The sequence below is a fragment of the Akebia trifoliata genome, chromosome 10 (assembly GCF_017979445.1).
Source record: "Akebia trifoliata isolate Shusen 1 chromosome 10, ASM1797944v1, whole genome shotgun sequence".
Taxonomy (NCBI): Eukaryota; Viridiplantae; Streptophyta; class Magnoliopsida; order Ranunculales; family Lardizabalaceae; genus Akebia; species Akebia trifoliata.
The window spans coordinates 1,573,257-1,587,347 of NC_141384.1; the positions used below are offsets into that span (position 1 = coordinate 1,573,257).

The 14,091-nt window shown below is 35.5% G+C and overlaps 1 protein-coding gene across 2 annotated transcripts; it reads left to right on the forward strand.

Moving 5' to 3' along the window:
- Positions 1-1,801: 1,801 nt before the first annotated feature.
- Positions 1,802-14,008, forward strand: LOC147392646 (uncharacterized). 2 transcript variants are annotated; one of them, XM_086455650.1, is made up of 16 exons: positions 1,802-1,959; positions 3,016-3,320; positions 3,410-3,538; positions 4,019-4,226; positions 5,775-5,921; positions 6,226-6,300; positions 6,805-6,876; positions 8,548-8,619; positions 9,607-9,678; positions 9,778-9,849; positions 10,013-10,084; positions 10,367-10,438; positions 11,680-11,823; positions 12,564-12,635; positions 12,991-13,137; positions 13,522-14,008. In XM_086455650.1, the coding sequence occupies exons 2-16, from the start codon at positions 3,123-3,125 to the stop codon at positions 13,704-13,706; spliced, it is 1,737 nt and encodes a 578-aa protein (XP_086311776.1). In that variant the 5' UTR covers positions 1,802-1,959; positions 3,016-3,122; the 3' UTR covers positions 13,707-14,008. The 2 variants fall into 2 exon arrangements, with proteins under 2 accessions (XP_086311776.1, XP_086311777.1); XM_086455651.1 differs by lacking the exons at positions 9,607-9,678; positions 9,778-9,849.
- Positions 14,009-14,091: the final 83 nt, after the last annotated feature.

Sequence of the window (14,091 nt, forward strand, 5' to 3'; positions counted from 1 at the left end):
TAAAACTCGACTTGAATGTTTATCGAATTGATTCAACTCAAAAATTAACAAGTCGACACAAATGAGTCAAATAAAATTATATTGAATTTATAAATAATTTTTAATAAATAAAATATTTATTTTTTATTTTTAACAGAAATATTAATAGCTAAATAAATTGGTCAAGTTTTTTATTTGAATCCCTATATTTTTAGATCAAACACTTTGTAAAGTTATTAAAAGAGTGTTTTAGGTATTTTTCTTTAAAAAATCTTCCAAGGATATTTAAGAGACTAATATGTTATTAAGTAGGGTATTTTCATGTATTTTTTTTTAACATTAATTTTTTACGTCATGCAATCACATCATCTTGATATTTACGTGTTATTGTGAAAGTTGAGGTATAACAAAGCCAACAATCTTCGATTTTGGTGGAATCAAGCATGAATAATTAACATAAGCATATCGGTGATGTCCACAAATTGGGTTAGAATAATATTGAGGGCAACTTGCAATTGATACGATAGGAGTTAAAAGCATCTATGGTTCCTATACACTTTCACGTCAAGATGTGCAATGTGAGAAATAGTCTTGAGTTCACTTTAACACGACTCAATTATTAAATAGAAGCACCCTTATTTAATCACTTTGATATTAGAATTTTGGTTGATTTACCAAACATGCATTAAAAGTTGGAAAATTTTCAAAATTGAAGCTTATCATTTTTTTAATTAAAATGATCAATCTATCATTTTTGGAATTTTCAACTTTTTCTCTACCGATTTAGAAATTCCCTAAAAAATGAATATAAGGCATGCATTTTCCACTTAAACAAAGTAAAATAAACCCTGAGGGGGGTGGCTCAATGGCAATTTTGCATCTAATAAGCAATGAGAGTTCGTAGGTTGTTCATTCAATACCTAGCATGAGCAATAATTCCTTGGTGCCACCCGCAAGAGCGTTCCTTCACTTACCTGGCACATGTAATGTGCAAGTGTTGCACATGCCCGGTTCGGCCCTGGTTCATCAGATCTCCCTAGTTGGATGTAAGTCCGGACACCCTATTATTGGAAAAAACAAAAAAAACAAAACTAAATAATCTATATATTTTACTCACATACTGGACATGATTGATCTAAAATCTATCCAATATTTATCAAATTATATTTAGAAGAGATATTTATGAAAAAGTGATTAATTTTTTACGAATTTACGATTCCAACTCATTATTCATATTAATATTATCAAAATGTGAACGATAACGAATTCAGAGGCTTTTAAAGTGGTTATTTCGCAGGTTTAAAGTGACAATTTCACTTTGAACTTGCAAAATAGTCACTTGGAGCTGAATTTTTTTTAACGAAAACGTAATTGTTCACGTTTTGATAATTAAAATGAAAAGTCTCCGGAATCGTAAATAACTCATTTTCAGCTCTCGAAACGATAAGTCACCCTATCCAGAAACCCATATCCTTGATCCGGATCCAAAGTCAATTGATCCAAAAGATTTTTTTGGGGGCCTGACCCGACCCGTTGGCAGTCACATAAAACCCGTGAATGTTTCATTACTTATATATATGTCCGGTCCCACAAAAGACACAGAACAGGCCACTTGCCGTACTAAATTCGTGAATTTCCTTCGTCAGCATTTACTATGCTGCTTGCGTTTATAATAGTCCAAGTTCGGAGGCATCAGCCACGTGGCTAATAATAAAGCATTTGTCGGGTCCACTCTTCTCATACTTATCCATCTCCCGAAGCAACAATCTCAGAGCTCCTTTGCTGAATAAATTGACACGTGGCAAAGATCAGATGCTTCAGATTTTGGTTCACTAAACCAAGGCTTAATCTGTTTCATTTCTTCCATCACACAGCGATCGTGCTTCTCTCTCTCTCTCTGTCTTGAGAGACGAAACGCGTGGAGAAATCGATTTTGAAAAATCGCATCGATGATTTGATCTGTTGTTGCAAAATTTTCAGGTCTTTTTCTCGTAATCTTTAGTATCCATTAACGTAATAAATAAGCTCGTTTGATTGATCGAGAGCTTCTCACTCTCTATGTCTCTGTGTATGTTTTATATTTTTCTGCGACGATCTTCGATTGTTTTTGCTCGATTTTCTTCATTTTCACTGTTAATAGGTATCCATTGAAAAATGATCTTCGAGTTTTTTTTTCCTCAATTATATTAGCGATTAAATTGATTTTCATGTTCTACTTATTTTATTTTTAATTTTTTAATGTGTGGATGGTTGTTCTGAAGATCTATACTGAAATTTATCCGTTTCTGCTTCATCTCTAGTTCAAACCTCAAAATTTTCAAGTGTGGATCGAGAAGTCGACGCATAATTTCCATCGTTAAGGCCAAAATTCTCGAAAAAAATATAATTTTTTCTCAAATTCGTAGACGATGTCGCAAGACATAAAAAAGCTTGATTTTTTATATCACATTTTGTTGCAATTGAGGTTATTAGTTGGACTTAATCATCGAAATTTTGTGATCTATCATGGCTCTCAGAGACCTTCCACCTATAAATTTAGTTGTTTCATCGCTATTTGACTGATGAGTTGCGAAAGATGTAGGCGATTGAGCTCCTCTGATACATCGAATAAGTATCAAAATGAATTACATACATAATAAACCAATTAATTAATAAGCCAATTAATTGCTATTGAGTTGTCCAATGGTTAGGGGGAGAGGGAAAAGGTTTTGAGTCTCACAAGTATTATATGCCATCTTAAGGAGCTAAGCCTACTGGCCTAGTTGTGGACGATTATTTCCGAGATTTTGTGTTTATGATCTCTTCCGTAGTATGTACAGCTTAGTATCAGAAATATATAATATTTGTTTTAGTGAAAAACTTGCCAATGAACTTAAACAGTTTACACGCCCATTAGTTTTGTGCTTTATTCACAAAGATGTGACATAACATTCTCAGAATTGGTGATTTTTTTTCCTTCTCTGAAAGGCATTTGCTAGTAACTGTGATCAAACATATGGGATAACTGATTATATTTGTGCATGTTTATTTTTATAGGATGAATAGAGTGGCCACAGATTGTGTCTTTTGGAACTAAATGGAGTACTATATTGTTCTCCTGAGCCTTTAATGACTTATTGAAGTATTTGCACAATCTTCACACAATGGGGGGAGCTTGTTCAAGGAAGAGACACCAATTAGTTATAGAAGACAGTATACAAAGAGGGTTCTCTGGAAGATACGGCAAAAGTGGCAGTTCAAAATGGTTGGGGACTTCATTCACTCGGTCTAGTGTAGATATTCAAAAGGGAAGAGTCAGCTGCCCATCCCTCATGGAACTATGCATCCATAAAATATGCGAGGTTTCTTTTTGTACTTTGGCATGTGTACATACCTTAGAATTGTGACTCCTTATGTCTTGACTGATCCTTCTGTTTCATTTCTGTTACAGGACATTGATAATTATAAAACTTTTTCTATGCTTCCAAGGGATATAAGTCAGTTGATCTTCAATGAATTGGTGTGTTCCCATTGTCTGACTGACGTTTCTCTTGAAGCATTTCGAGATTGTGCTCTGCAGGTAAATAACCCTTCAGATGACTTACTGTTCAAAATCATACCCAACTATTAAGTATTGGGTGGGGTTCCATTGGCTCAAGAAATATGACTCTAAGATACTTGACCGTGTAAACATAAAATCCAACAGTTGATATTTTATGTGCATCTCAATAATACATATCCCGATAATAGCAGGTGTTAGCTAACCTAGTTGGTAAAGTCTTTGGGTGATGATACTGGAGACCTGGGTTCAAATCCCACCAGCATCCAGTTAGTGAACTCATTAAAAACAGGCTTACCAATAAAAATAAAAAATACATATCCCAATTATACTTATCTCAAGGATAATTTTGACCCATTGGATTTTTTGTTTACAGTTACACACTCAAGATCTTGTGTCGTATCTTGAGTCAACAGAACCCAAGCGTTAAGTACTAACCATTCACTATTAGCATTTAATATCCTGGCTTAGTTTTACAGATTTATATCTTTTGGTCGACAGGACGTTTGTTTGGGAGAATACCCTGGTGTGACAGACAGTTGGATGGATGTTATCTCTTCACAGGGTTCATCTTTGCTATCTGTTGATATTTCTGGTTCTGATGTAACTGATTCTGGACTTGTTCCCCTCGAAAAAGGCACGAACCTTGAAGCACTATGTTTTAACTATTGTGACCAGATTTCGGACCACGGGCTACACCGCATTTGTGGTATTGCCTCCCTCCCTCTAATGTGACACTCGTCACACTAAAGCTTCATGTTATTCTCCCGCAATCTAATTTCAATCACTATTTTCCGAATCTACACCATTGATTGGATTTAGTGTCTTTCTTGTTTGCTGAACATGTTAATTTGTTGTCCAGTAGTTTTTGACTACTCTTAGTTCTAGTTCTCGACTTCATGGCATTCTATTCTGTCTTCAGCACCAATGTACTCTGCATCCAACTCACAAGAATCTTTATCTCTGCAACACCTTATGTTGAATGAAGTATGTCTTTGAACAATAGAGAGTTGGGTGCATGAAGTACCTTGATGTCGAAGATGGCTCTCTTGAAACTGATTAAAGCAACTCTTTGGCACAAACCTACACATGGAAGTCATGTTTGAGATGTATCTTATTGATTAGGATATATCAGAGTAAGGAAATGATGATTGTGACCTCAATTTTGTTTGAAATCTTTTAAAGAACTTATAATTTAGTCACACTTGATTGCAAGAAGACGTCACCATTTTCAAATAATCTGTATTAACGAAAAAAATGGAGCAATGCGTTGATGCCTATCTACTCTTATGCATACATTCATGCCGATCAGCTTCCAGTGTTTCGTATGGAAGGATGAGATTTGGGTTACATCCTTCACTCCTTTCAAATTTCTGCAACTTCTAAGATGTGTGAACAAATATGTTACATAGGAACCACTTTCCAACAATTTCATGATTTGGTGAGATGTTCATTTTGACATAATGCATTTTTTGATCTTTTGTTTTCCAATGGCTACAAAGGCCAAGTAAATTGAACTAGTTCAGTATATATGATGTCTATCGATCACGTTAAGGGTTTTTAGCGTCCTTATTGAATGCTTGAAATAATTCTCATATAGTTCTCATGAAGGACCATTTTGAATTGAAAGTATGTGGTAAGGGAAGTTAATTACCATGTGTCAGCCATGACAAGGTTTAATGATTGCTGAATGCAGTTTTGGGCTGCAATAAGTTGTGCCAGCTGGAATCTAGAAATGTATTTGACCATCTACAAGGCTCTTCATGTGTTATTGAGACCTTGTGCATATGGGAGTATGTTTATGCATATCCTTCTTATCAACTGTAATAAACTAGGAAGAAGAAGGTACCAAATTCTGGGCGTGACGTTGATTATTTCAGCAATTTGTTTCTGTAACTGCAATTACCATTAATGTGTTCTGAGGGTTTAGACAAACTATTTGATGAATCATAATCTGAGTTCATTTTCCTATTTCTTTCAGTTCCTGATAAAAATGGTTGTTAATTATTCCATCTTGATTTTGCTATTATTTTTTAGGCACCCAAGTTTGGGAAGTTATTGGGTGTAGCATTGGCTTCAGTATGATAGAGATGATCTCAATCTCATATTCTCATTCTGACACTAGTGGTATTTAATTAGCATTGTCATCCTTAGGAAGGATGCTTTATGCACACGTTTCTTAATTGTTGCTACCATTTTACCTTTTCTGGCATTAGCTTGTTCTTGCATTTGATTAAGATTGATTTGTTTCCTTCAGGTCTCTCAAACTTGACATCATTGAGTTTTAAAAAGAGCAATGTCATCACTGCTCAAGGAATGAGTTCCCTTGCCAGCTTAGTAAACTTGGTAAAGTTGGATCTTGAGCGATGTTCACAGATTCATGGTGGACTAGTTCATCTTGAAGGTAAATTTCACAATAAATAGACTCTGACTCACAAAGTTCATTTCTCTTGTCATGCTTTCAGAAAACTCTGTTAACTTCATCTATTGTTGCACGTTTACATGTTTCTATAAATGAATGGTTCTTGAGGGGATGTCAGCATCTTCAATTCTTCATGTAGTAGAATTTTTTTAACTATTTGCAGCAATTTAACTAGGACCCTGTGCAGAGCTATTATTTACCATGCTAACTTTGCAAGTATTGTTGCATGTTTTAACAATCATGCATATTAATTGGGTAGAATTTATATATTTGTTTTCTATGACAGGTTTAACAAGACTTGAATCTCTTAATATCAGATGTTGCAACTGCATAACAGATGCAGACATGAAGCCTCTCTCAGGTATTTGCTGACCTGCATTCCTTTTTTTTGTCTCCAGATGACGGGATATTATCCACCTTATATTTCACAGGCCATGGCTCACCTAGGAATTCATTGTGGAGTGAGACAAGGATTTAAAATCTCCTTGAGGAATTATTTCAGTTAGGATAAAAACAGAGACAATCATGGCCGAGACAATCCCGAAGTATTGGATTTTCTGGAAACAATGTTTTTTTTTTTCCAGTTTTGATCAAGAGATTTGGAGATGGTGTGAAACTTTCCACCATGGCGTCACATGCCATGCAGTAAAAAATGTTCACTATATGTTCGGCAAACAAGAAAGATATTAAAGCCAATCAATGGTGTAAATGCAAAACTCAAACATCGTTGTATTTGGATTTATCAATGATTGTCTTCTCTATGACTTTTAAACCAGTATAAAATTTTATTTTGTATTATTATCGCTCTTTGTCAATTCTCTGTCAGTTCAAACTTGATGATTTACTCATTTCAATTGTGGTTCAGGGCTTGCAAATTTAAAGGAGTTGCAAATTTCTTGCAGCAAGGTTACAGATTTAGGAGTTTCTTATTTAAAGGGTACTCAAGTTTTTTATTTATTATAATTTTTTTTTTACAAAATACAATTGGTTAGTGCACTGTATAAGACATACATGAATTCATTTATGTAGATATCTATTTTTGTTAGTGCAAGTGTACAACACACCAACTGTTTTGGGTTTGCTGGAAATAGTTTTCTGTGGGAAAATTATTTTTCTGGACTCTGGAATGTGATTTCCTAAACTTTGTTTCCTGTGACTGTTTTCCAGTTATTTGGTTAGGTCAGCCAGAAGCGCTCACACACACACACACACACACAAAAAAAAGGGTTTTGCACTACTTTGGCTAGAGGACTTAAAAAAAACACAAGACCATTTCGTTGTTGATAAGGAAATGTTTGAGTTAAAAGATCAACTAATCAATCTTATAACCTATCTAGGCAAAAAATGAAGACTGGATAAAAGATGGTTGAACAATGGAACTTCCAACAAGCATAGAACCAAAAAAGCCCAAGACTTGAATCCCGAAGGTGGGAGTTGGTTCCCAAATGACGAAGCTGAGAGGCGGCTGTTGAGAAAGTTGTTTTCGCTTCATTTCGATGGAGACTGCAATGGAACTTTATAAACTGACTCCCTTTTTTTTTGCGCAAGCACAACTTCCTTTCTTTTAAAAATAGAAGTCGTTTTTCCTTTTCTTAATCGATTTTTTAGATTCTTTTTCCAACTGGACCCACTTTTCCTGTGGTACCAAAAATGAGTACAACTGTACAAGGTGATACAGAATTATGAGAATTCCACAATTTTCCAGTGAATCAATCAGAACCTTTGAGTTTCCTTCCCTTTTCATTTCGTCCTTTCATTCATCACGTGGGATTTTCGTTTATGGTATCCCTTACAGCTCACAGTTACAGTATTTTTCTTGTCAATTGTATAATTTCTGAACGATCTTCCCTATTGGGGGTGGAACTTTCACCTGGTTCAATAATCAGGAATTTCCTGTAATGAGCATATTGGGTAGATTTCTCATCTCTTCTTCACAGGAGGGTATCCTTCATTTGGTTTCTCAAAGGATAATCCCAGACCTGCATCAGGTCACAGCCCCTTATTTTGTAAGCATGTATACTGTAATCAGCTGATTCCTTCAAGATATGAAAATATGGCTTCAATACCAAATTCCTAGAAGCTGGTTTGCTAATAAACTAGACATAAAAGAAAATAAAGTTGTACATGGTCTAGATTTATATGCCGATTAAAGCTCTAAAAGGGGGAAAAATCAAAACATTAGAGGAGTTTGGTGAGACTGAAGCCAAAGAGATATTTGATAGGAATTTGGCAAACTGGATGGCAAAGAAGTATAGAAGCTGTCTTTTGAGTTCCAGACCTTATCTTTGAGGATGTCATCTTCATATGGGAGCTTCTGTTTCTCAAGGGTAGTTAGTTTTTGTTTATTGTTGTCTGGCTTTTGCTCATCTTCTTGATCTCAATCACCTCTTCTGTATCTGTTTCTGATTCTGCTTTAATCAAAATTACATTTGTCTAGAGCTGGTTGTTCTTCTTGAGGTTTTATTTTCTTTTTCACTGGAATTATTTCGACCTACCATGCTTTTTAAGTTTTTTCATTATTGTATAATTTGACCTCTTTGCTGGGTTAGCCATTTATTTGTTTGCCTTCTAGAATGGATGTACTGGATCATAATTTGTATGATGGCAGGTTTGCGTAAACTTGTTTTGTTGAACATGGAGGGATGCCCTGTTACTGCTGCATGCTTGGAGTCTATTTCAGGTCCTCATTCTCTTTTTAAGTGTGTAATAGCTTTGAAGATTGTAACATTAAATTACATAGATATTGGAATCAATAGGGAACTGAATGTCAGATCTGGCAAAACCTGAGCATAAGATTCATAGGCAGACAAATTATTATTAATGTTATCAAGCAGAGTAATTGTTTTTTGCATAGTAGTGAGAATAATAACTGATAATGTGATGGGATATCTTATATTTGTGTCATATACCTGTTGACAAGAGGTTATATATAAGTGATCATGGTTCAAAGTATCGTGCTGTCTCTTAGACTAGACCTTCTCCTAGTAAGTGTATCATCTCGGGTCAGAACTTTAGTGAGGTATATAATGTTTTATTTTCTCTAGAAAACCTAAGATGTAAAAGCAATAATCATAAGATGAAATCCAAAATTGTCACACCAGATTCCGCTGTGTGTTAGAACTTGACATGCGTCCAACATGTCTCAAGTTCTTTCCATTGTGAGAGTCAATCAGAGCTTATAGAACCACACTTCTCCCTGCACCTATAGGAGCATCACTTCCTTCCAATTCCCATGATGAAGCTTTATTGTTTGTCCTTTGTAGCCCTGTTCCACTACCCCGAGATTTGGGATTGAGCAGGTCTAGCACTTGGATCCATCCTTGTATGGTTGTACTACCCACTCCTGGAAACAGAAGCTTGTAGTTTCAAACTAGGCTTGATCATGGGATTAATAAAACTCGATTGCATATAGATCATGACCTGGCTCAATATGGACTTTCCAGCAGCCAATTTCTTCCCCTTTTTTTCTACTTGTTCCTGGGTTATCACATTTGGGTGATTCTTCTGGTCCCAATCCGTTGTTTATTCCTCATCCTTCGGTCAATCTGTTCTTCCTAGATGTTTGTAATTTGTATTGCACAGGAGATTATTATTACTACTACTACTACTGCTGCTACAATCATTATTATTATCAGCATCCTAAATTTGCTTTATTTTTTCTGCGCAGCTCTTGTTTCCCTTTCATATTTGAATCTTAACAGATGCTGTCTATTTGATGATGGATGTGAGAACTTTTCGGGTGCGTTATTTAAATTTTATCGGCCACATTTGTTTGGGTTCAATAAATCGTAATACTAAAATTAGTCATGAACTTACTCCATCCAATCATGGTTTTCAGGACTTGAGAATTTGAAAGTATTGAACTTGGGTTTCAACAATATCACAGATGCATGTTTGGTACACCTTAAAGGTGCTCTCCCTCTCTCTAAATGGGTAAATGTGGGATTTCACAGGGGCCTTCAGACGTTGTGGAGGGCACCTTCTAGAAGTTGGAATGACAAATTGTGAAACTTGTGTGTGCAGGCTTGTTTTTTGAAAAATTATAATTAAATATGTTTCTTCATCCTCTTCAGGTTTAACTAATTTGGAGAGCTTGAACTTGGATTCATGTAAGATTGGTGACGAAGGGTTGGTTAACTTGGCAGGTTGCTTTTTGAGACCCAGATCTCTTTTGTTGACTTGTTCACTTATTCTCTCTCTGTTTTTATATTGACAGTTATAATATTAACCCCGAACTTTACATAAAAGATATTTTTCTGACTTCTACTCTTCATTTCACTTGCCTATTCTTCATGAAAAGAGCGAGGGTAACTGAAAGTACAACAAGCATTAGAACTTCTCTGCTCTTTCTATTGATGCCATTCTAATTTATTGGTTGATAGTGACGATGACATCTCCATGTTCCTGTTTTGGTTTCTGAAACTCAGGTCTTCTGCACTTGAAAAGTTTGGAGTTGTCAGATACTGAAGTTGGAAGCAATGGCCTCCATCATATCTCTGGTTAGGCATTCTTCGATTTTTTGTGCTCATGATACGACCATTTTTTATTTATTTATAACAAATTTGTATATTATATGACATCGTGCGCATTTTCTTGATAAGGAAGTGAGTTAGTGCTTAGGAATTGGTACATGAATTATTTCTGTACTTTACATTTTTGTAGGCAGCATGTTTCATTTTCTAATTCCATTTGATTTGTTATATTGAACTCAATTTGGTTACACGGGTGCGTTTCATTTAGATTGTGATGGTCCTGGATATATCCATGATTACCTGCAACTTGTAGTGGGTTTTTAGGCTGTAAAAGTTTCTGTATCTAATCACATGCCAGTACCTGAGTTGGCATTGACTCATTTTGGGTGATACAAGATGGTTTACAGGCTTTATGTTAGCCTCTATGTTGCAGCAAGGTATTGTCTGTTTATATGCTTGTGGTAAAGACTTGACACTTATTGGTCTCTCTCTCTCTCTCAACCAACACAAATATCTTTGGATACTAGTGCTACATATTGTTGTTTTAAATGCTCCACTTATCAAGGAGGAAAAAAAATCGTGGTCTAGTTGCATCAGCAGTTTTATTTTGGCATTTTCAGGAAAGAAGAGGAGGTCTTTGTATTATATATTAAAGGAAAGTCTTGTCTAGACCCCAAACATTCTGATATTCACAAACAAAAGCTGGAACTTAAGCCCTAGCATTTTATATCTCCCAGAGCATGCAAGTCGCAACTAAGAGCTATCATCCAATCTATATTAGTCATCTTTCTTTTCATGCTTGCCAACTTCTGCACTTCAATGAGGATATTAATAATAAAAAAAGGATGATTGGGATTGGGGATTCTCTTTTCCTATTGAGACGCCACATCAATGATGATGTTATGTTTATTATGTCCTGTTTATTTGTTTATTTATTTAGATCTCTTCTATTGCCACAACTACTTTTACTAATGGCACCCCAAGATGTGTGCCAATTCTTTGGTGATTTACATATGACTTTGGGTGCCATTAGAAATAGTTGGTTTGGCAATAAAATCTCTCTTTACTTTTTATTTTTGATTGGTAAGCCTGTTTTCAACAAGATCAGTTTCTTGGTGCTGGTGGGAACCCAGGTCTATGGTATCATCACCCATAGACATTACCAAATAAGCTAGCTGGCACCTGCTAGTGCTTCCCTCTTTATTTTACCATACGTGTCCTATACTTCAAAACATTGCCTGATTTTTATATTTTCCTTTCTTATGTAGGTTTGTCGAATCTGGAGAATTTAAACCTGTCATTCACTGTAGTTACTGACAATGGTTTAAGAAAATTGTCTGGATTGACCTCTCTTAAATCACTTAATTTGGATGCTCGCCAAATTACAGATACTGGGCTTGCGACTCTTACAAGTAAGCATTTTTGGATATTCATGCACATTTGCGTGTATTCTGAAGATCGATAGTGCCTTTGCATGTTTGTTATGTAAGTTTCATATATGTCCTCATAAGCTGAACCTGGTTTTGCAAAATTGTGTTTTCTTATCATGCTTGGGATATTTCATCAGTTCAATTCATTTGAATTTATTAGTGGTTCAGCTATTAGTATTTCTTATACCGAGGTTTACTTCGTGAAGGTAGTAGAGATATTTTATTAGGAGTCTTTCTTAGGATGGAGGAATAATTGGACCTTTTTATCTTTTAACTCCCAAAAAATTAGGGACTGAGATCTCTCGACTATCAATAAGCCTTGCAAGGAGTGTACACAAAACCACTTCCAAAGCCTTGGATTCAAGGATAAGGTCATGTCCTTTTTTATCTCTAAATGTGAAAGTATGACTGATACTAAATAGTGGCTATAATCCTGAGAAATAATTAAAAACTTGTCACATTCAAATATAATTATAATGGAAAATTCAATACTTGGATGCCATCGTCATCGTCATCGTCATCATTGTCATGTATAGTGTAATCACAGTTATTTGGGGGTCGGTAAAATGAATTAGATTATGAGAATCCATAATTATGATCTTTGAGGATATAATGTGACAAATGTGATTCTTAGGTGGCATGTGGGATGATCTGCAATTTTTTTGCGAATTTTCAGTTTACGTGCACTGATAGGTTTTTTCCTCTTGGCTTTGTTGATTCAGGTCTGACCTCCTTGACTCATCTGGATCTTTTTGGAGCTCGTATCACAGACTTTGGAACCAACTGTTTGCGATGTAAGTTAAATCACTTACTGCAATACTTAATAGTTTCCAATCCTACTTACCTTTTTGTTTCAGTAATCTTTCCCTAGCTTCTTGGAAGACGTGTAATCACACACTCCCTACATTAGTAATTTTAGTTATTGTATGAGGAATTTGAGCTCCACTGGTTCAACTTCAATGTCCTACATGAGAGAATTATGCTTTTCGAGATTCTTTCTTAAGGGTTGTCCTTGTCTGTTAAGAATACAATATCACCAAAACAGTCATCCCATCTTTGATTATTGATGTATAACTTTGTTGTAGTATTACAAAGCTACTTGTTCTAATATGATTTGCTTCGTTCTTTATTGTTTCTTTGCTTAATCAGACTTCAAGAACCTTCGATCCCTGGAGATATGCGGTGGAAGAATAACTGATGCTGGTGTGAAGAATATCAAAGATCTTTCGTCTCTGACACTACTGAATCTGTCACAAAACTTCAACCTGACAGATAAAACTTTGGAATTAATATCTGGTATCTTAACCACCTCTGTCCGAATATTTATTTTCTTTTCACTCTTTGCTTCATCTGTGTAGAGAATGGAGTAATGATTTTCTGACTCCCCCACGTGGCATACTCAAAATACTCTCCTGATGTGGCATGTACTACAACCATAGATTTTATGCATCGGGATACACATCCCCATAAAGTCTATGTAGATGTGCATCCCAAGGCATAAAATCTATGGTTGTAGCCCATGCCACGTCAGGAGTGTATTTTGAGTATGCCATGTGGGGGAGTCTGATTATCACAACTCTAGAGTATATTCTCATTCATCCCCGGTCCTTTTTTTTTTTTTTTTTTCTTGTGGCCAAATCAGATAATAATAATAATTTGTCTCAATTTATTCAAATACAGGATTGACTGCATTGGTATCTCTAAATGTTTCAAATTCGCGAGTAACCAACGCTGGATTACAGCATTTGAAGCCATTGAAGAATTTAAGATCACTGTCCTTGGAATCCTGCAAGGTGACGGCAAATGAAATAAAGGTGCTTAAGTCAACAGCCCTACCTAATCTGGTAAGTGTTCGACCCGAGTAGTTTCCAGGGAAGAATAAGATGGGAAATTTGTAAATAGTTTGGTATCTATCAGGCATGGAAGAACTAGTATTGTACAGGACAAGAAGACTTTTGATGAATTGTAAATATGGTCGGTTACATGGGGTGTATATATTGGAAGAACATGAAGGTTTTTTTTTTAATTTGGGGATAAGAGCTTGTGATGTATGTGAGCCTTTCTTTCAAAGTTGTATATGAGCAGAGAACCAAAGAATGGATACACGGTCTCTACAAATGTTCTTTCCCAGTGATTTGTAAATGTGTATATACCATTGTTGGCTATCTGTCTTCTTTTGTGCTTTTCACTTGTGTATCTCGATGAAACGCCTCTATGGTTTTGTACATACATCCATGTCAGCGATTCTAT